The following is a 21,623-nucleotide window of genomic DNA, read 5'->3' on the forward strand; positions in this document are numbered from 1 at the left end:
TATCTAAGTATTAACTGTATATGTTTGGCCAGGGTGTGATGTGATGAGGAGCGTTTGAGAACATCTGATCTAAAAAACCCTGTCAGATCTCAGTAGGTTGGTGTCATTGTTGATGCTTGTGAACAATGTAAAAAACAAGCCTTGACCATTTTAAACCCCATGAAGTGAAGGTCTCCTTGAATATTTTTCAGTCAGAACTTTTTCCATAAGGAAAGTCTGTTTCTATGGGGAATATACTGAATTTGTCCGTACTTCGCTGAGTATTCTGGGAAATAATTAAACTGAAGAATTTTGATTGTGTAGAAATAGTTGTAAATAGTGCATTTTTAAAGCAAAATGTTCTCAACCTGTTTGAAAACACCTTTGCTTTTTGAGATGCATTTTATTTTATGCAGAAAAGTAATAAAAGTAGTGTTAAAAGCGAAACTGGAAGAAAACATTCTGCTTGACAGTCTCAGAAGAAGATACTGAAAAATACTGGCTTATAGAAAAAATTGTAATGAAACGTTCTGTTCTAATTCTGAATAGAAAATGAAATTTGAGATTCTAGAATTTATACAAAAATTCTAGCATCTACACCGGATAAACACAAGGGAGGTGGTTTGCAAAAATTAAAGGACAAAACTGATGGAAGATGAGTTCTTAGTTACCGACTTTTCACATGCTTTTAAAGATAACGGAGAACAATAATAAACCCTTTTGGCTTGGCCTATAAATTAGTCGAATCTGTGGAGCAATCTCCACTGACCTTCATGTGTTCTGGCTCAAGTCCTTCAAAAATTTAGAAGCAATTTTTAATTGAAGTGTGAATAAGTAAATAAGCTCTGCAGGACCTTCTTGATTAGGATGCCTGCTTTGACTACAAGGATAAAGGCTAACCTTCAATTTAGAGTATAAATAAGCTGAAATTCCAAAGTGTGCATCAGAGCATTAAGGTCACTGTAGCGCTCTTTCCTAATTCTGTTCCCTTTTAGGATACCTCTATATTTTCTTTGGCAGTAATACCAGAGGAAGTCTTTGCCCCCTTTTTTATTAACAGCGATCCATTTGAGGATTTGTGGCTCCACTTGAATGGCACCACTAAAGGGGACAGTGAACTTCGGAGTGAGGTTGGAAATGGGCAGGTAGCGGTGAGGAGGACTTTTAAGCTTTGCCACCAGAGAAAGGTTATGACTTAGAAATGGCCTTGATTTAAAAAAAAAAGAAAAAAAAAAGTGTTAAATACAATGTTTTGAATCACGAAGAGCTGAAGCATTGTTAGCGTTGTGCCATTACATGTGAATAATGATAAAGTGAACTGAACAGGCAGTAGTTACTGTTCATTAAGCCTTACTTGAACTGCTACAGATCTGAATCAATTTGCAAATGACTGTAAGTAAAATCTAGCATCCTTTTGTGTTTTCCAGGGTGTGCAGACTTGCATCTTCTGGATATGTTGACACCTACTGAAAGAAAAAGGCAGGGATACATCCACGAGCTCATTGTCACAGAAGAGAACTATGTAAATGATCTGCAGTTGGTCACAGAGGTAAGATGGCACAGCAGCTTTAGGAGCAGGTTTTAATCACTCATCTTTTTAAAGTAAATCAATAATTTCACTGTGCAAACTCATTTTATATCACTGCTGTGTTTGACTTCCTAGGGATGATCTGTATTAAATTTTCATCTATCTATCTATCTATATCTATAGATATATGCATGCATGAATGGGTGTGGGTGCAACTATTGTTGAGTCCTTGTGTTACCATCACCAAAACATTGATGTTTAAAGTATCATTCTAGTAAACCTTTTTCACTCCTGATTTTGAATGTTTATTACTCATGTATAAGTTCTTAAAGCTTGAAGTGCTTTATGTGCCAGTTTCCACATTCACAGTGGCTCTCAGATATCACTTACTTTGATTTTCTTTAAATGTTATGAGGTGCCTCTCTTATGTGGGAAAAAAGGGAATTAGTACAGGCAACTGACTTAGACAATTCTTTTGACAGAGAGGGAAAGCCCCTTTTTGAAAAACAGGTCAAGATATGCAAACCTGAGACACTATGAGATAAAGCAGAACTTCCATAAAAGAGTCCAAAGTAAAATGTATTTTGAGTTGTATTATCAAAGTAATCTTGGGATATTTTGCAGGAGACCTCTGACTAAAATTCTCAAGTTTCAAACAGATTATCCAGGTCATAATTAACACCACCAACACAATTTAGAGTATTCTCTTTTAAAGCCATATGCCGCTCACAAACATATTATCAGGGAACACTATGGTTCTCTAGGGCACAGCGCATGTTTGAAGTCTGTTCCACAGAGTGTCAAGTGCTATTCTGATGTGAAGTTTTCTCACCTCTAAACTAAGGAAATGAGCATCATCAGTCTCAGTCACTTTGATTACAGTTACCGTATAGTTTCTAAATTGCTTAATTTTCTGAATCTATAGATCTTCCAGAAACCACTAATGGAATCTGAGCTGCTAACAGAAAAAGAAGTTGCTATGATTTTTGTTAATTGGAAGGAGCTGATTATGTGCAATATAAAACTACTGAAGTAAGTTTTTTCCCCCCATACTTAGCAATAACAAAATCATGGGCGCCTCCCCCTGCTTCTCCTTTTAGCTGCATGAAAATATTTGCCACTTATGCGAGTAGTAACCAAAAGGGCCATGCATTTTTCCTTGTTGGAAAAAGCAAAATAGTAACAATGTTTGCTATGACTTACTGTTGTTGTTGAGAAAAATCCAGCAGTTCTTTGCTGAGTAAGTATTTGCTTTTCTCTTGGTGTACATGTGCTCCAGAAGGCAAGACCAGCCTCTCCTGAAGAGTAGTGCCTGCCAAGGCTACCCACAGTCCTGTCGTACACTTCTACTTCCTCTGTCACAGCCCATACCCAGTTCCAGTCCTATTATCTGTGAATGCAAAACAAGGCACAGCAACCTCTGCCTTCCCTTATTCTGAATTAGCTGATGCATTTCTTTAGTTATTGTAGGCTTATAGCACCTGAATGAGTTTTGTGAGGAGCAGCGCCAACAAAGCCTGGTTTCCTATGGATTTGTGTCCAGTGTATCCTGTACCCTTCCTTCCAAAGTCTCCAACTACTGCAACCCCAACTCTCTACCATGAAACTCCATGCAGTGCAAGTACCCTTATTTCTCCCTTCATTCTCTGTGGCCTGTGATGGATCCAGTCTTCCTACTTGCATCCTTCTCACCCATCCCTACTGCCTCAGCAAGACACAGTAAATGCTGTGGCTGGTTTGGAGGCATGTGCACACAGGCTGCTCATCTGGTTGTTGCCAGAGAAACTGAGTAAGGATTGAGTTAAACCTGCATCTTCGTAAGCAAGAGGATTAATAAAGTTCCTTTTTTCCCTACTGAGCTGGTAATTTTTGTTAAACTTATATGGATTTATAATCATTTAAGTTGGAAAAGACTCTTAAGATCATTGAGTCCGTAACTTTGAGATATCTCCTTTTTTGTAAAACGTATTTGAAAATGGCCCACAAGTTGAAAAGTTATGACAGTGATAGGACAAATGCAGGCAGCTCAATGACAATAAACCTCCTTTCCTTAGGAAACCAGGCTAAAAACTAGAAGTAGCTTTGAGCTTAAAGTAGTGGTAAGCTTCATATCCCTCATTCACGAGCATATCTGTTACTCTCTAAACTAATAGAAAAGGAAATTACATTCCTTTTTATACTGTATCTGATCTGGCATTGCATTAAGTTAATGTCAAATAACAGTTCGGTTACCACAAGAGGGAAAAATGTTGTTGGCTGAGGGTGCAATTTTGATTATTGTATTCTTACAACATGCAATAAATCTTGTGGCTGATCTATTTATTATTCAGGGGTCTCTATTTCAATGATGAATAAGAATTAAACCATATATTTCATAAATGAGGAATCATTCTTTGGTGGTCTGCTTATAAAACACACATGACCTTTTCATGTTTAGGGCTTTGCGTGTGCGTAAGAAGATGTCTGGAGAGAAGATGCCAGTGAAAATGATTGGTGACATACTGACAGCTCAGCTGCCACACATGCAGCCTTACATTCGGTTCTGTAGCTGCCAGCTCAATGGGGCAGCCCTCATCCAGCAGAAGACAGATGAAGTCCCTGAGTTCAAGGAGTTTGTTAAAGTAAGAAAAGAAGCAATCACCATGAATTTTGTACACTGTAAATTTAGCTAATCATTTCACTAATTTGCAAAACATAGTCTCAGATAGTGCTCTGTGTTGGGCTAGAATGAAGAATCTTCAGACTCATTGAAGGATTACATGTTTTCATTGAAGGAATACATTTTTTCAAACAACCATAGAGCCATAAAATACTTTGTTTAATAATGGTTTTGCTGTAAAATGCTGGGACAGTAAGAAGAGGCCCTTCTCTTGTACAGGCAAGGCAGGTGAAGAATATGTTGTAAAAAACACAAGAAATTCTACTGAACTGATCTCATTTGTGATCTAAGAACAGATTTAGCTGAGGCATGGTGTTCATTTGTTGCCTTACCTTTTTCCTTCTTGGAGGAGCTCATTTTGCAGGGTTTTAAACAAACTGACTAACACCACTTTACCTCTCTAATGTTTCAGAGGTTAGCAATGGATCCTCGCTGTAAAGGAATGCCGCTATCAAGTTTTCTACTAAAGCCTATGCAACGGGTAACAAGATACCCACTAATAATTAAAAATGTACGTTCTTTTGCAAAGATGATGTTTTTGATGCTGCTTTGCTTATAGCTTAATTACAGGGTAGTTTCCCTCTTTGTGTCAAGCTTTATCACTGTTAGATATCTGATGTACTAGGGAACGTGGGGTGTCCTTTTATATTTGATCACACTAGAGCAAATGCGGTAGCTCGTTTGGCTTCAGTGAAATGACTCTGGATTTCCAGTAGAAACAGAGGTGAAACTTGCACACAAAGAACCAGAAAGCAGTAAATGCTGAATGAAAACTTTAAAATTCAGATAACGGGAGTAACGAGTCAATCTTATGCTCATCTTTGCCATTTTCCACAGTGTCATTTCCTCCCCATAGTCTCATAAATGACATTCAGTGTGCAAGCCTGAATGCCAAATTGTTGCAAGTTACCTTACTGCACAGCTTACATTGCTGGATGACTTACAATCCTTTCCTGACTTTCATTTGTTGCCTAACACTTACCATCCTGAATAATGTTATTGAACTTGGCCCAAGACTTTCACAGGAAAGAATTATAAATTGGATGTTGGCATTTAAGAGATTCCTTAAACAGTCATGGATATATTTCTGTAGATGTCTGGAATTTGCATACTTATGTCGGAAGAGTGAGCAGTGTACTGATGCAAAGGCTCTGCAGGCAGGCATTCACTTCAGCTGTTCACAAACAGACTGTGAGTTTGTCTGCTATTTTTCATGTTTGTCAAGGAGGAAAAGAAATTTGAAACATACTGCCTGGCTCTGATGAAAATAAAGAAATAAAACAGAGGCGTAGGGCTGACAATATAAATATATTTTAACTGCAGATAACAGAAAAGGCTAATGTATTTTATTTATCTGTAGATAATAGAAAACACTCCTGAAAACCACCCAGACCACAGTCACTTGAAGCATGCTCTTGAGAAAGCAGAAGAATTATGTTCTCAAGTAAATGAAGGAGTGCGGGAGAAGGAAAATTCAGATAGGCTGGAGTGGATCCAGGCTCATGTTCAGTGCGAAGGCCTGTCGGAGGTAAAAAAATGTTCTATCTAGAGTAATGCAAACGTGGGCGCACTTCTCCACCGGTCGGGAAGAAACCATGGCTCACTTACAGCACTGCATCAGGGGACAAACAGTGTAATTAATCAAGTCATATAATCTTCAATCCTTTGTTTTCATCTTTCTTTGGTTCCCTTTCACTCCTGCACGTAATCCTTTTTGCTGCTCGTGTTATTGCCTTCTATATGATAAATGCTGCTTTTGTTGCCTGCCTCTGGACTAGTGCCAGGTTCAGTGCTGCAATTTTCAACCACAACTTTCCGGTTTCATAGCTCTTTATAATACAGTGGTTATTCTACTGCTGTATCTCATCCTGAAGCTATACCTGACCATCCTGGAGTGCTTTAATCACGGAAAATATTTTTTGTGATAAAACTTTCTATGCATTTTGGAAACTCAAGAAATACAGACCAAGTCTCTCTCAAGACTTTACAGAGAGAATCACTGCCTACCATCGCATATTATTTTTTAGGGTAACATGCTAAGCTTCTCTACTGAAACTATAAAGAAAATGTTGTGTCAGTATGTCCTGCAAAAGGATGGAGGATATTTTGATGGCCTCCCTATTATTGGTGAAGATAATAGAAGCAGATAGATCACAACTTGATTTTCAAAGTATGAGTTGAGTTTTCAGTTCTAGAATATTTTAAAAAAAAAAAAAAAAAAGCACTGGTTGGTTTATGAACCGGAAGACATTGCATTTAATCTTATAAAATCTGTTTCAGAAAGACAGATATGACAATTTCAGAAGGGTCAAAGTCACATTCAGCTGTCCTATTACTACTGCCTGAAGGAAGATGGCTGCATTTATCTTCTGTACATGATGTCTGGCCCTAGAATGCCAAAAATATTACCTGAAAGACCAACTGGCTGCTTGCTGACATGGTAACACCAGTAGCAGCCTTGAATCTGTGGCAAGGAGTGGTCTGGCCTTCCCCCAGTTTTCTCACTGAGACGTTTCTAATCTGTAAAAGGAGCCACTCCAGATCTAGCTGCCTGGCCAACTAGGATGCCAAGAAGCGTACCATCACCTGGTGAAAATAAACCTGAAAATGACACTTTAGGAAAGGGCAAGCCTCTACTCATCTGGTAACAACCTCCAGTGAGTCTTAAATTCTGCCAGTTCTAGCCACTGGTCAGCAGCTGTCCTCTAACTCCAGGTATTGTGGGTACACAAAGGCAGGCTATCTGCAGTTCCTTTGGTATGTTTTAATGAGTGAAATTCAAACACAGTTCAGAAATCCAGGCCTTGTTAAGAAAGCTCAGCGTTTGGAGACGCCATTTGCATAACTACTGCTAATCCAGGACAAGTCATCATCAGCTCAATTCTAGTCACAGAGATGCATGCGCATGGCAGAGAAACTCAAAAGGAGGCACAAATGCTTTTGGCTTTTCTCTGACTGTCCAGGCCACACCCCGTGCAACTGATGTGCTGCCTTAAAGTTAATTTTCATGTAGCATTTCTATGACTTGCACTGCTTACCATGCGCAAGACAGAGACATTGCTCATCATCCCTGCGGCACAAGTTAAAACCAATGTCAGGACTCAAAACTATATTTGATCTCTTTCAGGGGAACCTCGATTGTTTTACTTTATACAGTGCGTTGTTGTTCTTCTTCTACTTTTCGCAGCAACTCGTATTTAATTCTGTTACCAACTGCTTGGGACCACGCAAGTTTCTGCACAGTGGGAAACTCTATAAAGCCAAGAGTAACAAGGAATTGTATGGCTTTCTGTTCAACGATTTCCTCCTCCTGACTCAGATCATAAAACCTCTTGGCTCTTCTGGCACAGACAAGGTCTTCAGCCCCAAGTCTAATCTGCAATACAAAATGTACAAAACTGTAAGTACTACTCTTAAATGGCGACTAAGATGGTTATATGCTAACGTGCATATAGCAGGCAGCAGCTCCCCTGCTGAATGTGTGGGCACTAGCCTTTATATAGAAGAGCATAAGCTGGGGATTCCAGGGACTGATGGTGAGAAAGCTGGTTGTTTGCTTTAGCGAGATAAGAAAAGATGCTTTTGAAGTTGTGCTAAAACAACCTCTTCAACAAGAGGTCACGTGTATCAGGGAGTGATGGGGAGAGTAGTGTTTGCTGCTCTTTGTGGGAAAGGAGAGATTGCTATGCTTCATGAGGCTGCTTGCTTACTTCAGGAGAAGTGTTCCCAGACCCTGGAGGTACCTATATCTTTGATAATAAGAAAATTTTAAAAAATTACTTATCTGAAGAAAGATGGGAGGCAGGAAGAAGGGGAAAGATACTGCAGGCACAAGATAAATCTGTTGTAAATTGCTCTGTGTTGAATGCATCTGTTCGGATATTGTGCAGTAGAACTCTAGCTTTGCCTAATGTTTTACAGCCCATTTTTCTAAATGAGGTACTAGTAAAATTACCCACAGACCCTTCTGGAGATGAGCCCATCTTCCACATCTCCCACATCGATAGAGTCTATACACTCCGGGCTGAAAGCATTAATGAAAGGTGAGTACCCGCACAGGCCATGTTAGTACTGAATTTGAAAAGTCTGGTGCCAACGTATATGATGTACACATGTATAGCAGTTTCCAAGCAGTTTATCTTACAAGACTGGAGAATTCCTTCTGCTTGAGAATACGTTGACACTCAATATATGAAAAGGAGGGAGAAATAATGATGTTTCCTGAATTCCAGTAAGATCAACAGTGAAATGGCTAGGAGGGCTGATATATAGGCCATATATATTTTATACATATGTGATATATATATATCTCACAACATCTTATGTTAGCATAAGGAAGGCAAAAGATGCAATCCTGTCTTCTTCTGTTAACATCTGTTTGTTTGTGCCAGTGCAAGCATTTGTATGGCTGTATGTTGAATGAGATTGAGGAACAGGTCAGAATTAGAACTTGAAGCAAAAACCTACCAAACAAAACCCAATTAGTTTTAACCTGGTTCAGTTCAGACTGAAACAGTCAAAGGAACGGAAACCTCAGCTGGTGATTTTTATCTCTGGCAAGCTTACGGAGACAGGATTACACTGACTTATACTGAAAAGGTTTGTGTACACAAATGTAAGGCCTTGCAAGATAACTTTTGTTAAAAAATAAAAGCTGAAAGTGCAGCAAACCCCTCCCCCATAGTATAGACATTGTGTTATGCCAGCTTGCAAATGTATGGCCCCTAAAAATTGTGATGCATAAAAATGTAGAAAACATTTTTGTTCCCTGCCTGCCTGACAGTGTTATTCATTATTATTTATACACATAATTTTTCTTGCAAAAGATCATACTTTCATGGATCCCATTTGTCCTTTGGGATGCTGTCTGTCCCTCTATGCCACAGAATGAATGAGCATTGTGGTTAGACCCTTGGTGATGAAAATTGACACAGCCTTTTCAACTTAGGCTCTGTTGCACAAATCAGACTATAGCAATAATCATCTGTTCTGCGTCAGAGCACTCGCAGCAGTAGTCAGAATCGTCTAAACTCTGCACCGCATTCATCCTACCTAGCTCGAGGAACTTCAGCGAGATGCTTAGGCACACTACACTGAATCATCAGTGGAAAGAGCCAGATCTTCACTTACTGACAGCCCTCTGGAGGTGCCTGCCTCTCTCCATTCACTACAGAGAGAACCCACAGGAACTGCTGTGGGTTCTGAATTTAGGCACTCTAGTCAAATGTGGTTACTTATATGGGATACAGCCTTTGACTTTCTTCTATGCCAGAATTGCTTACTAAGTAAATGCAGCATTTTAGGTGAGATACCTACAGGTTTTCATCATTCGCTTGCTTTTAACTAAGAGCAACAGAAATAAAACATTAGCATCAATGAGTGATTAATTTGCCCATTTAATCTTAAAAAACCTTTATGATCAAAGGCTTGGTATACTTCTGAAGCTGCCATTTACCATTTAGGGCTGAGCTGGAAGACAGAATTGTCCTTAAGTGTTTTGTTTTCTTGAACAGCTTTCTGTGCAGAATACAGGTGAGTGTTCAGACGCAAATCCAGGCCAGTGTAAGTAGCTGCAATGCCCTGTAGAGCAGCAGCTCTTCATTTTGGGATCAGAAATGGATCCACAACTTCTAGATTCTCTCATTTTGCCTTGACTCAGGTCTCAGGCTCCTTTTTATGTCCCAGCATAAAAATCTTCTAAATCCTTGAGATCCCTTGGTACGCCTTCTTCCACGCTTTTTCTCTGTCAGTCTTTCCACTCCGTCTCTTAAGTATGAAATGATTTCCCAGAAGGGCCCGTAGGGAACCATGATCATTCATCATCTGTGTACTCCCTGAGTTATGCTTCATGTGTCCTGAGGCTCAGAAGGATTTTGGTATGAAACCTCAGGGGTCCAGAAAAGTGGCCACCTCTGCAACATAGCTGTCTTCTCTCTACTGGCTACAGGAAGTTAGTTTACTACAATAAAGCAAAAGGCTTGGTGAAAGCAAACCTGTTATCTATACCTTTTGGTTTCTCACCAAGTCCCTCCTGCTTGTGATTCTCTTGAGCTTTCTTTGTGTGGTGGGATCTGCTAGCTTGGGATGGTTAAATTTCTGCAGGTGCTATAAATTCCAGTAAGATCTCTTCCAGGCAGACAGCTTCAGTGTAGCAGAGCCTGTGATGGGGCCAGAGCCTTGGCTGGGAAGGATGGACAGCTTTACTTTTGTCTGCTGTGCTCCAGGGAGGAAAAATGGAAATGGTATTTTGCAACTTTTTTTTCCTTTCCTTCTGAAGGACTGCCTGGGTTCAGAAGATCAAAGCTGCTTCAGAACTTTACATAGAGACTGAAAAGAAGAAGAGGGAAAAGGCCTACTTAGGTACAGCATGGGATGCAGGGGGTCTCGTCTTTTGTGGAAAAGTCCATGGGGAGGAAAATACTTTAATGACTTTTCTCTCTCCTCTTCTGTTTCACCACAGTTCGCTCACAAAGAGCAACAGGCATCGGGAGGTTGATGGTGAATATTGTTGAAGGCATTGAACTAAAACCTTGCAGGTCCCATGGTAAGTGCCTTGAGTTTTTCATAATATGCTCTATGAAGAAGACATTCCTCTTTGTCAGACTAACTTTGAAGGAAGCTCTGTCCAAAACATGGTTCTGTTTAATGAAGCCGTTTTAATGAGCTTAAAATATGCGGAGGTGATTTTGTGCAGTTTGGTAGTAGTCATGCAGTTGTCCTGCATTAAGCATTTCAGACAAACTTAGTTTCCACCACATAAGCCATATCATAAGAGATCATAAGCCACAAATTCCTGAAATGAAGAGTGGAAGATGCTCAGCACCTTGCAGAACTGTGTCCCTGTTCATTGTAATGGCAGTGAGGCCACAGTCTTTCCCCCATCCGTTGGCTGTAGGAGTAAAAGGATATTTAGGAGGAAGATCACACGCCTAAAAATGCAATTACTCTTTTCTGTTTGTTTCCATCTTCCCAGGAAAGAGTAACCCGTACTGCGAGGTGACGATGGGCTCTCAGTGCCACATTACCAAGACGATACAGGACACCCTCAACCCGAAGTGGAACTCCAACTGCCAGTTCTTTATCAAAGACCTTGAGCAGGACGTGCTCTGCATTACAGTGTTCGAGAGGGACCAGTTCTCCCCAGATGGTACGTAGGGGGCTGCTGCCCTTCCAAGGGTATTGTCAAATCTCCCATTTTGAAGAGGTGCATGCCTGCTGAGGTGAATCATAGAATAAGAGAATGGTTTGGGTTGGAAGGGACCCTTAAAGATCATCTAGTTCCAATCCCAGTATTGAACCCCTTTGCCTATTGGGAGCCTACTCACCCTTGCTCCCCAGTGGAGTCATGCTAGTATCAGCGCAAAAAGAATCAAGCTCTGTGTTTTTTGGGGGCTTTCCTTTCTTGTGCAACTTGTCAACAACTAAAGTGTGGTTTGCAATTCTGCTAAGTCTTTAAAAAACTCTGGATGCTGTTTGCAAATTGATAGATTAATGCAGGAGGAAGAGAAATGTCTTCAAGTTCCTGTAATATGCAATAACAGTGGCAGAAATGAACCCAGGATTCCTAACCCATTCTTATTTCATAGCCTGGGATAAACATACAGAGCATTGAAGAGTGTATTTTGGAGTCATAATCTCTCAGGAAGTATTTGGATAGGACTGTCATTCATGTGGCTAGTGACAGTTGGCCCATTGACCTCGTCGCTAGTGTGATGCACTGCTTGGCTCTGTCATCTCCAGAGGGCTTCACATTCAGTTTGAACTGTGCAGCAGCCTTTGGCCTTTTTTCTAACGTATCATAAAATAAATAAGCTACTGAAGCAAGGCAGCTGTGAATTACATAGTGGATTTTTCCGCTTATGGGACCATTTTCTTTTAATGCTGCTGCTGTCTAATATGGTCTAGCTAAAATCCTCTTCTATGCAGATTGGAAGCCTTTGGCCTTCTTCAACTGCAAAAATATAGTTAGACTGAAGACTTGTTTTCTCCTTTTGTTGTGTGTAGATGGAAGCTTAGTTCCTTCTGCAAATTAGCATTTTATTGCAATGTAAAACAGTTGTGTCATTTCTGAGCATGCTGTCTTTTTGCATTTCAGACTTTTTGGGCAGAACAGAGATCCGTGTGGCAGACATTAAGAAGGATCAGGGTTCAAAGGGACCAGTTACAAAGTGTCTCCTTCTGCATGAAGTCCCAACAGGAGAGATAGTCGTCCGACTAGACCTGCAATTGTTCGATGAGCCTTAGAAGGAAAGGGACCAATGTTTTATTTCAGTCTGAGTTCACTGCAATAGGCGTCTGCAGAAGCTGTCACAAAATCCTTACTGGTGTGGTATGAAACTACTGCTTGCCCTTCACACATAAGAGGGTTATCAAAGCAAACAGGAGCATCTTTGTGCCTTGATAATTCTCACTGAAAAATGAATCCCAATTTAGTGAGGAGATCTCCCTCAATTTCTCTATGTGGAACTTGACGTTAGTTTCCTGGGTTTATGAAATAACCTAGTTGTTCGTTGTGCTCCAGTCTGAAAGGCTGGCAAACCACATAGGTTGCTGTGCTTGCTCCAGTTACCCTACTCTTTAATTTACATGAAGAAGGCAATGTTGGTATGTTTTGGAGGCTGTCTGCAGGGTTTTCCCCCTTAAGGAATTCTGTGCCTATTGCTCAGCAAATTGGTGTGTAAATGTAATGTGAATGGAAGGAGCAGTTACGCAGTAAGAAGATCTTTGAAGATCTTCATGATGGTACTGAAAAGACTTAGAAAATAAATAGTCTATATCTATAAACAGAGAAGATTCTATTAACATACCACTTCATGGCTCACGTTGCCCCTGAAAATAAATTATGTACAGGCCTTCTGCACAGAGATGAATTGCACTCCAGAAGAGTCCACCCACTCAGTACCTTTGGAAGTTGCTGTTTTCTATAGGACTGTAACTGTTCAAACAGTAACCGAAGGATTAAACATAGAGCCCTGCTGTATGTTGTGCTATACCACTTCGATACTCCTTTACTACTGCTGCTTGATTGTGTGACCGCAGATGGATGATCTGTCACCTGCAGTGGGGAAGAAAAAAAATCACGGTTCTAGCTCAGGAAGCTAATTTCTACCCCGCAGAGTCTAGTTTGCAAAGCAATCAGTGGTGACCAGTTATTAAATTGTACCGTGCCTAACTGTGCTTGACATCGTGTTACTGAATTCAGGGCAGCAGCATCCTGTAGCTCACAAAGGTGTTTGTGGCAAGCCGGGGTGATGGCAGGTTCGGTGGCAGCGATACTGGATGCAACCAGCAACAGAGCGCTTGTGATGGTGCAGAGTGGGTAACCCCAAAGTAAAAGCCTTGGCATCTGCGGGAATGCCAGGCCTTATATATCCATTTAACTCTAGGAATACACATGGATAGGCCCACATCCAGCAAACTTTCCCTGTTTGGCAAAGCACCCAGCTTTAAGCATGCACTTACGCCATGTTTCCCTTAAGCACATGCGTAAGTGCTTTGCTGAGTCTGGACCCGAGAGACAGTAGACCCCTAAGAGTAAAATTCCTCTTTGTTCTGCTTGGATTCATTTTGTTCATGACCTATCATGCATACACTGGTATTTTTGTAAGGACTTTATTTCCGAATGGGAGGTGTCAGCCTGTTTCATTAGCATGTGAACGTTCTTGTGGAGCCTGTTGTTAGGTTTTGGTGTTCCTTGCATGTCCTATCAGTACTGGTTTCCACCTTTCCTGTATAGGCGGTGTTCTCTAGCACTACAAGTCTTATTGATTTCCATTAGGAAATTAGGATATATTCATAACAGATAGGTAGATACAGTATGGTAATAAGTGTAAACTGTGCTGGGAAGTGACTGTGTATTATAATTTCCTACAAGACCACTGTAATGTTTCAAGCAATGGGAAAAAAAAAAGTATGTTGGAGGGACAACAAAGTTTACATTTCATACTTTTCAGAATCGCTTTATTATTTATTTATTGAAGATAGTGTAGAATTTTGTATCAGAAATTACAGACATACTTATGTATTTTTTGAAACAAAACAGAGATACACACTTTAGTTAGAAACTTTCAACTGACCACATTTTAGAGGGAGTATAACTTCCTAGGCATGCATTTGTTTACCACTAACTGGCTGAAAACACGATTAAGAGAACTTTAAGTTTCTATTTTTCAATGTTGTTAAGAAAATTGTTTCAATTAAAGTATGTAAATAGTACTAAACCCATGCTTTCCTAATTCCATATCAATACATTTTATTAAATATAATGTATATGAAAATACACATTGTTGTGGTAGGATAAAAAAAGTGATAAAATCTATTAATGGAGTAACATTAAATGTCATTGTCTAACCTTTTATTGCTGTCCTAATTTTACTCAGTAGCTCTAAATATGGTGAACATTCATTTCAGTGTTTAAAAACTAGCATCACTTTTTTATGGTATCATTTCACCAGCATGAATTACAGTAACAACTAAAGAGACAAACGGGACAAAAAAGGCCGTGGGTGTAATGCAGAAATCCTGGCTAGGTTTTCGAAGGGAGCCTCAAGGAGCTGCACCTTCCTCTGAGACTCAACGGGTGTCGGAAGCGGGGGACCCTTAGCTGCAGGGGCTCCTCTCAGATTGCGACCCTTGCCATGGGCACGTACGATTGCACCGTTTTGGGGAACTGTAACAGAACTCCTGAGCACCCTCCCGACCACCATCACTTGTGGTTTCCCATTTACCCTCGGTGCACGGCGATGTTTACCTCCCGTTAATGTCAACAGGAGTTACGCAAACATGATGATGATGAAAGGCTGGGGTTTGGCTCACAGATATCTAATGAATCCCTCCTAATTGGTCTAATCCTAAAGAGGAAGCTTGCCCTGTGCATCCAGGACAGAACATATACCCTTAGAGCCAGCCGACTGCGTGTCAGGATGTCGCTCTTTTCTCGCTTGCTCACCCTCAGTGCTCTGTAGCATATTGGCACCATTGGCTTCCCAGAGAGAACTGCTTTTCACCAGGGTTCACCAAAGGTTCTTAGAAACCCATTGACTCCTGCCTGGTTTTCCCTGTTCAGGAATGCTACGGTCTTGCACATTGCTTTGCATTAACTCGACGGCTGCACGGGCTACAGGTTTCTGCTTTTCTACCCACCGTAGCTGTGTAGACCTCCTGCTCATCCAGGACTTCATGCTGTAAAAGCCTTTTACTGAAAAAAAGAGACTCATTAGCTGTATTCCTACTAGTGCTTTCACAGAGAAAACCGCAAGCTCTCAGAGGCTTGTTTAAATACCACCTGTGTCCTGAAGAGTTTGGGGAAGAGGGAGGCACACAGCAATACCTAGGAAGTTAGGTATCTCTCTGTGTATTTAGAAAGTCAGCTGGCATTACCGCAATGTATGAAGGTGGAGCCATCCTCTTACGAGTGCCACGTGCTGGCTGTCAGGCCAAACTCTGCTAGTCTGTGCTACCAGTATTCAGTACCTGTATTTATCTAGGACCTATTTTTCAGACGCTGGTTATTGATCTCTGAATATCTTTGTAAAATAGCACACCTTAGCTCACAGGTCCCTTTCCAGCCCCATCAAGATGTGTGTAAATGTTTCCTAATGTTATGCAAAACAACCACAACAACAAAATCGAAGCCCAGATAATACTTGATCGCGTTTTGGATTGAAAGAGCAGATTTGTGCAGATAAGCATCCCCACTAAAACACAGAGGTTGTAAACCTGTATATTGTGGAGCTCTGGGACTGGCTGTCTGCATTTGCTTTGGTAAAACATCCTTGTAGAGAGGCCAAGTACAAGGTCTCTCCGTTACTCGTCCTTAAAATGAGGCACTGGTGAGACTGAACTGGTACATGGGCCACTGGGTCTGGCTCTCAAGATGGGGTTTCATTTCTACCTTATAGCAAGCTCTACTTTATTGGAGAAGACCATTTGCTTAGAAGTAATTCATCAGCATCAAACTCCTTGGCTGGCAATCAGGCCTTTCTAAAAATAATACTGTGGCTTTTTAATGCATTCACTGCCTTCATTGAAACAGTGGTCTTGCTTTGGATGAACCAGGAGAAAAAACCCTAAGAGAAGAAAGAGCAAAATCTGCAGCTGTGAGATAACATGCAATGGAAGGAGTTGCACTGGTGGTTTGGTTTCCAAGCTGTCATTCTGGGAATTGCGTTCTTCCCTTACGTACATTCGTTTTAACAAGGAGAGTGGTAGTTCTTCCTAGTGCTTTCTTGGCTTTAAGTCTTGTAGCAGAACTGAGTTAATGGGTCAGAAACTGGAAGGGAACAACAGCACTTTTAGAAATTATGAACATGACTTTTGAAAGATGATGGTACCTGGGGATGGGCAGAATGTCAATGTTGTTGTGGCTGCAGACAGGACAGGATACCTCAGAGAAAGGAAAGGAATCTTTTTTTTTTTTTTTTTTTTTAGGGGGGGGTAGTTTAAAATCAGACCCACAGTCTCACAGCAGAACATCAATTATCCAGGACCCCAAGCATCCATAATAATAGTAATAATAACAACAGTGAGTAATAACAAACTATGTGTTTGTCCTTAACCTAGGTGAACCACACTGGATTTAGTGCAGCTCTGTATTTATGCAGGAGTTTGCAGGCACTTTTTTATAGAAGTGGAGCTTTTCAGTGTTTTTTAACAGCCCTTATACTCACCTTTCCAGGAATTACCTTCTGAGATATACCTCTCAAGTGCTTAGGCACTGTGCTTTTTCAAGATGCTTTCACAAGGACTTCATGGGCTTATAAACATTGCTGTCAGGCTCTTTGCTTTCCTGGTGCCATCCAGGCAGCTCTCACGACCATCCAGGAGATACATGGGTACATGCCCGTTCCATACAGGGAATCGGCTGCACCAGTATCAATGTGCCAGTTTTCTGGCCCTCAGAGGACTTGTTTCCCCAGGCTATAGCTGTATGAGGTATTTGCCAGCAATGCCATTATACATTGGCAAGGTGGATGTCTGTCCTTTCACCCCTTATCCCTTCCCATTTAGGACCTCTCCATCATTGCTCTGATTGCAGTAAGAATCAGCCTGGTCTTGTCGATCTGCCTCGAGAGCATTTTCTCCCTGTGGACAGAAGTCAGCCCTTCAGCGATGCTTCTCAGGGAAACCACCTGAGCTTGTTTTCCTCTGTGCTTGGTCGGATGTAGCTGGGGCAGGTTCAGCTCTTCAGAGGTCCAGCCTGCCACCTGAGCATGCACCCATGCTGTCCTTCCCAGCAGTACCAGGCTGGGAGCTCCCGCTGCCCACAGTGCAAGCCCACAGCCTCCGGTTCATTGCCATTAGGGTTGAAGCTCACGTTTGAGATCACCCAAGTCCCCTTCTGGCTGCGATTTTCCCCACCTCCTAAGTCCGTTGCCTCCCTCCAAGCCAAACACTGGCTGCATTGCATGAACTAATGCAGCGGGTGACCGGAAAACACATCTCACCTCATCTCATTGCCTTATTCCTTTGTGGTTTTTCTTCTGTGTACATCTTGTGAGTGAACTGGTGCTTCTGTCCTGTAATTAATTAAGTCCTTTGGAAAGCATCGCTCTTTCCTTCCCTTTAACCCCACTGCTGATGCTCAGCTCTGTGAAACAGTGCTGTTTTAGGGACTCCTTTCCAGGCTTCTCCCTCACAGCTCATCTGGCAGCTGCCATCTCTGCCGCAGCCCTCCAGCCCCTGGCTCAACGAAGCACTTCAGCAGAGACTTAGCTTTAATTCATGCCCCAGTTCAGTGCAAAGGCACACGTGAAGCCAGCCGGGTGCCTACGTGCTTTGCTGGGGACGCGTGGAGGAATTCAAAAGGCTTCGATAAGGTAGAGCCTACATTATGAACTTGGTTCAAGCTCTGTAAGCATTGAAGGATTGCAATAGAGCATCAAACAAAAAGTCAAGATTAAGATAAAATACAGAAGTAGTTTATAGTCTTTGCAGCTGGATCTGTTTTCTTTCTTATCTTCCCAAAAGTGGTTTTAGCCACTAGACTCAACAGAAGTGTATTTACCAGGCAAATCATAATTCATATACTTATAGGTTGCAACACATTTGGAAGCACTGTAAAGCAAAAAGCACTAGGTTGACCTGGCCTCAGAAATACCAAGTACCTTACCAAGTTCAGTGCTGGTGGAAAGCCAGTCTGTAAAGCCCTGAGAGGTTGCAGGCAGCCGGTGAGTTGACTTGGGCACCTTGAAAGACAGAGCATGTCACTGAGCTGACACTAAGCCAAATGACTGATAAACTACAGAACTTTTTTCTAGATGCACCTAATTATTATATATTTTCTCAACATGAGTTTTTATGAGGGAACTTTTTAAATGTTCATTTTAAAGTTTTTTTACCCTTGTGCATAGGATTGGGGGGGAAACATTGTGGAAAATGCAGTTTTTGTAATATTATTAAATACATTTTCAAAACTAAGATGTGACAAGTCCAGAGTTTTACTGCACCAGTGGTGTCTACTTTCATGCTGCTCCGTTTGCCACTGTGATAGTTCAGTTTGTTCAAATCTAGCAGTCAAAACCCTTGAAACACAGAAAAGCTGGAATCAGATTAAATCACCTTAGCTTTGAGGGGTTTGCTCTGTACGTACATTCCACATGTATCCTGGTGTTTGTTTAGCCCAAACACTCTTGTCCTACATGCATATCAATGTATCTATCTATAGTTAAATACATGCACTTATATATATATATGATTATTTGTGTATATAATATAGAAATACAGCTACATTGTTGTTGTCAAATACTGAGTAAATCTAACAGAAAAGCATTTATAGGCACCTAGTTTTGTTTGTTCATTTAAATATTTTAAAATAAGGACCATCCTTGGGAAATTATTTTTCTGTACATAGGAGGATATATTTAGGACCTAATTTAAAAGAATAAAGAACTGCAGTAAGAATATGTTAAACTAGCCTGGTTGCTTGATAGTGGTCAAAGGCTCTGTTGCGACTGCAGGTGAATCCCTTGTGCTGCTTGTAAAGATGCAAAAGTGTCACTAACCCTGGATTTAGCAGTCGGTTCTGGGATCTTAACGTGTTGTGCAAGTGAAGGGAGCCAGTGCTTCATCTGAGACCCCCTGGCAGCAGCTCCTGCCCTCCGCTGTGAGCACAGGTGAAGGGGAAGGCTGGGATGCAGGAGAGTAGGGGAACAAGGGAAGAAATAGGGGCAGAGCTAAAAAGTAAGAGCTTGGTGAGCAGCAGGATCTCTGCCTGCCCCCAAAAAGCACGGGTGGGTGTCCATTGGGTGATGGATTGGAAGGGCAATCTCTCCCAGCTGTGGTGGCTGCTCCATGGTATAACCCATTCTTGCCAGGAGGGAGAGGGAAGGTTGGGTGTGGGACCGTAGCGCTGGTCCAGGTGCTTGTCTAACTCCCTGCCACTGCTCTTGCTCCCTCTTGCCACGCCTCACTGCGTCTTTCAGGCTTTCCTAGGGTTGCACCACCACGCTCACCCCGGGATGGGGCTGCTTTTGGGGTGACTGGGCAGCACTGCCTGGAAGGCCATGCCGGTGCGGAGGGACCTGCACCGACCCTCCTGTACCGCATGCATCCCACCTAGGCAAGGCCCATAGCAAGCCACCGCAGCAGGTACGTGCTCCCCTCGTGGCGAGACAACCCCAGTCCTCCGGGGAAAAGGCAAAGCTGCCCCACGTGGGGCAGGTTTTCCTGGAAGGCTTTGGCTTTGTTAACAGCTTGTGCAGAATTACCCTGTTCCAGTTCTCAAGTAGCTGAAAAGGAATTTAGATTCCGGCAGCCTTTGCAGGCTGTATAATGGGTACTTTCTACTTTGTGTTGGTAAAGTGTTGGGGGGAAAAAAAAAAAAAGATAGCCATAGTATTTTTTTCAGTGTTAATACTTAGAATTGGGGAATCCTCCTCCCTGCTGGTGGTGGTGTTACTTTTTAGGGCACTTTTTGCTGCCAAACAAATGGTATCAATTAGTTTCCTTTTTTTTTTTCTTATAAAAGGAAGTATCGTACTGTCTGTAGTATTCACATGATCCTAAAAATTGCAAAGGCATTATAAAATAACTCTTATGTGTACATCTTAAGATCTGGACAAATAGGAGAAAAAGTTACCTTTCTTTTTGTTTCAGAGAAAATGGAATTAATTTGTATTGTTCATTTACATCACATCTAACTATTCTACAGTAAAAATTCATACTGTGAAGTTGGTTTCTTTGTTTTTTTTTTTAAAAGCAATCATAATAGCTATAATGAATAATTATAAATCAGATACCGCTGTTTCTCATCAGACAGTTTCAACTGTACTTGGGTTGCTGTGAATGTGTTGTTTCCTCAGCCACTCTTGGTTAAATAATTCTATTTACAGACACGGTCCAATTAAGCAAGAGTCCTTAAAATGTGTTCGCCTGTTTGAGGAATTGTGCCGCTTCCCAGACTGCAGTCACTGAGGTGGAAACTGCCGATAAGGTTTTAGGCTGTGTGATTTGTTTGACACAGATGAGACTGTAGCTGTGCAAGTGAAATTATGCAAGAATAAATCCAGGCTTTTTTAAAGTTTAACTGCGTACTGTCACGTTCTTGAGATGCGCTGAAGAAGCGATATTTTGTCAAAGACATTAAATAAATCTTCAGATGAGTATTTGTGACAAAAGACCTACACAGGTATAAGCAAAGTGGTAGACACAGCAGCCGGGTGGTAACTTAACAGCATTTAATGCCTGACACGTGCCACTTTTCCTCTCTGTAATGCATTGTTTGCATTTTTTTCAGATTTGAAAATTGAGAGTTGACCACATCTGTAGTAAGACAGCAAAAACAAATTATCAAAAAATAATAATTAAAAAACCACCCACCCCAAAGAACAACCAAAGGCACTTGCTTAATAGGCCAGGTGCCGTTACTTCATGCGCCTTACGATGTTACACAGGCCCTGCTCTGTGGCCGGGCATGCCAGCAGCAATGTTTACACACCTTGTCAGTGACCGCCTGTGGCTCTGCCACCCGACGATATAGAAAGTTCCACGCTGGTCTCTCCCCTAGTTTTTGTTAATAATTACTGAACATGGCCAGCTGCCCTGAGAGCAACACCCTCGGTATCCTATTAAGCAGTGGGTCTGGTTGCCTGGTTCAGCACCCACTGACGCTGCACCCCGAGGATGTATTCTCTCGCAGCTGTTTGGGGCTGTGCCGGCACAACAGGACAGCGCTGTAGCCAAAGTGCCACGCCGCAATGGTTTGTAAATCACAGCTGCTGTAGCGGTAGGTGAGATAGGACACATCAGGAAGCTCGCCAGCCGTTCGGGCTGCTTTGTCCAGGCCACGTTAATCCAGCTGAGCAGGGGCCGGCATCTCCGCTGCATAGCACTGAGCTCTGGAAAGCCGCATCGCTGCAGGTACAGCTCCCGGAGCAGCACCAGGAGAGGAAAGCGGGGTGCAGGAGGCCCCTTTGCACCACTCGCTGCCCCATGGCCTGCTCAGCCTGCCCCTCTCCC

At 41.8% G+C, this 21,623-nt stretch overlaps 1 protein-coding gene across 10 annotated transcripts in view; it reads left to right on the top strand.

The window, feature by feature from the left end:
* ITSN1 (intersectin 1) overlaps positions 1 to 14,681 on the top strand; it is a 144,614-nt gene extending 129,933 nt beyond the window's left edge. For 3 of the 10 annotated variants that reach the window (XM_072845911.1, XM_072845893.1, XM_072845901.1), the window contains 11 exons: positions 1,407 to 1,528; positions 2,433 to 2,539; positions 3,945 to 4,128; positions 4,579 to 4,677; positions 5,527 to 5,694; positions 7,294 to 7,566; positions 8,088 to 8,209; positions 10,444 to 10,526; positions 10,627 to 10,710; positions 11,140 to 11,313; positions 12,262 to 14,680. In XM_072845911.1, the coding sequence (XP_072702012.1) occupies positions 1,407 to 1,528; positions 2,433 to 2,539; positions 3,945 to 4,128; positions 4,579 to 4,677; positions 5,527 to 5,694; positions 7,294 to 7,566; positions 8,088 to 8,209; positions 10,444 to 10,526; positions 10,627 to 10,710; positions 11,140 to 11,313; positions 12,262 to 12,410 (1,565 nt within the window). In that variant the 3' untranslated portion in view covers positions 12,411 to 14,680. Of the gene's footprint in view, positions 1 to 1,406; positions 1,529 to 2,432; positions 2,540 to 2,968; positions 3,164 to 3,944; positions 4,129 to 4,578; positions 4,678 to 5,526; positions 5,695 to 7,293; positions 7,567 to 8,087; positions 8,210 to 10,443; positions 10,527 to 10,626; positions 10,711 to 11,139; positions 11,314 to 12,261 lie in introns of those variants that run through there. The other 7 variants (XM_072845885.1, XM_072845853.1, XM_072845844.1 and 4 more) reach the window with 6 other exon arrangements.
* Positions 14,682 to 21,623: the final 6,942 nt, after the last annotated feature.

Source organism: Ciconia boyciana, chromosome 1, assembly GCF_034638445.1.
Source record: "Ciconia boyciana chromosome 1, ASM3463844v1, whole genome shotgun sequence".
NCBI lineage: Eukaryota > Metazoa > Chordata > Aves > Ciconiiformes > Ciconiidae > Ciconia > Ciconia boyciana.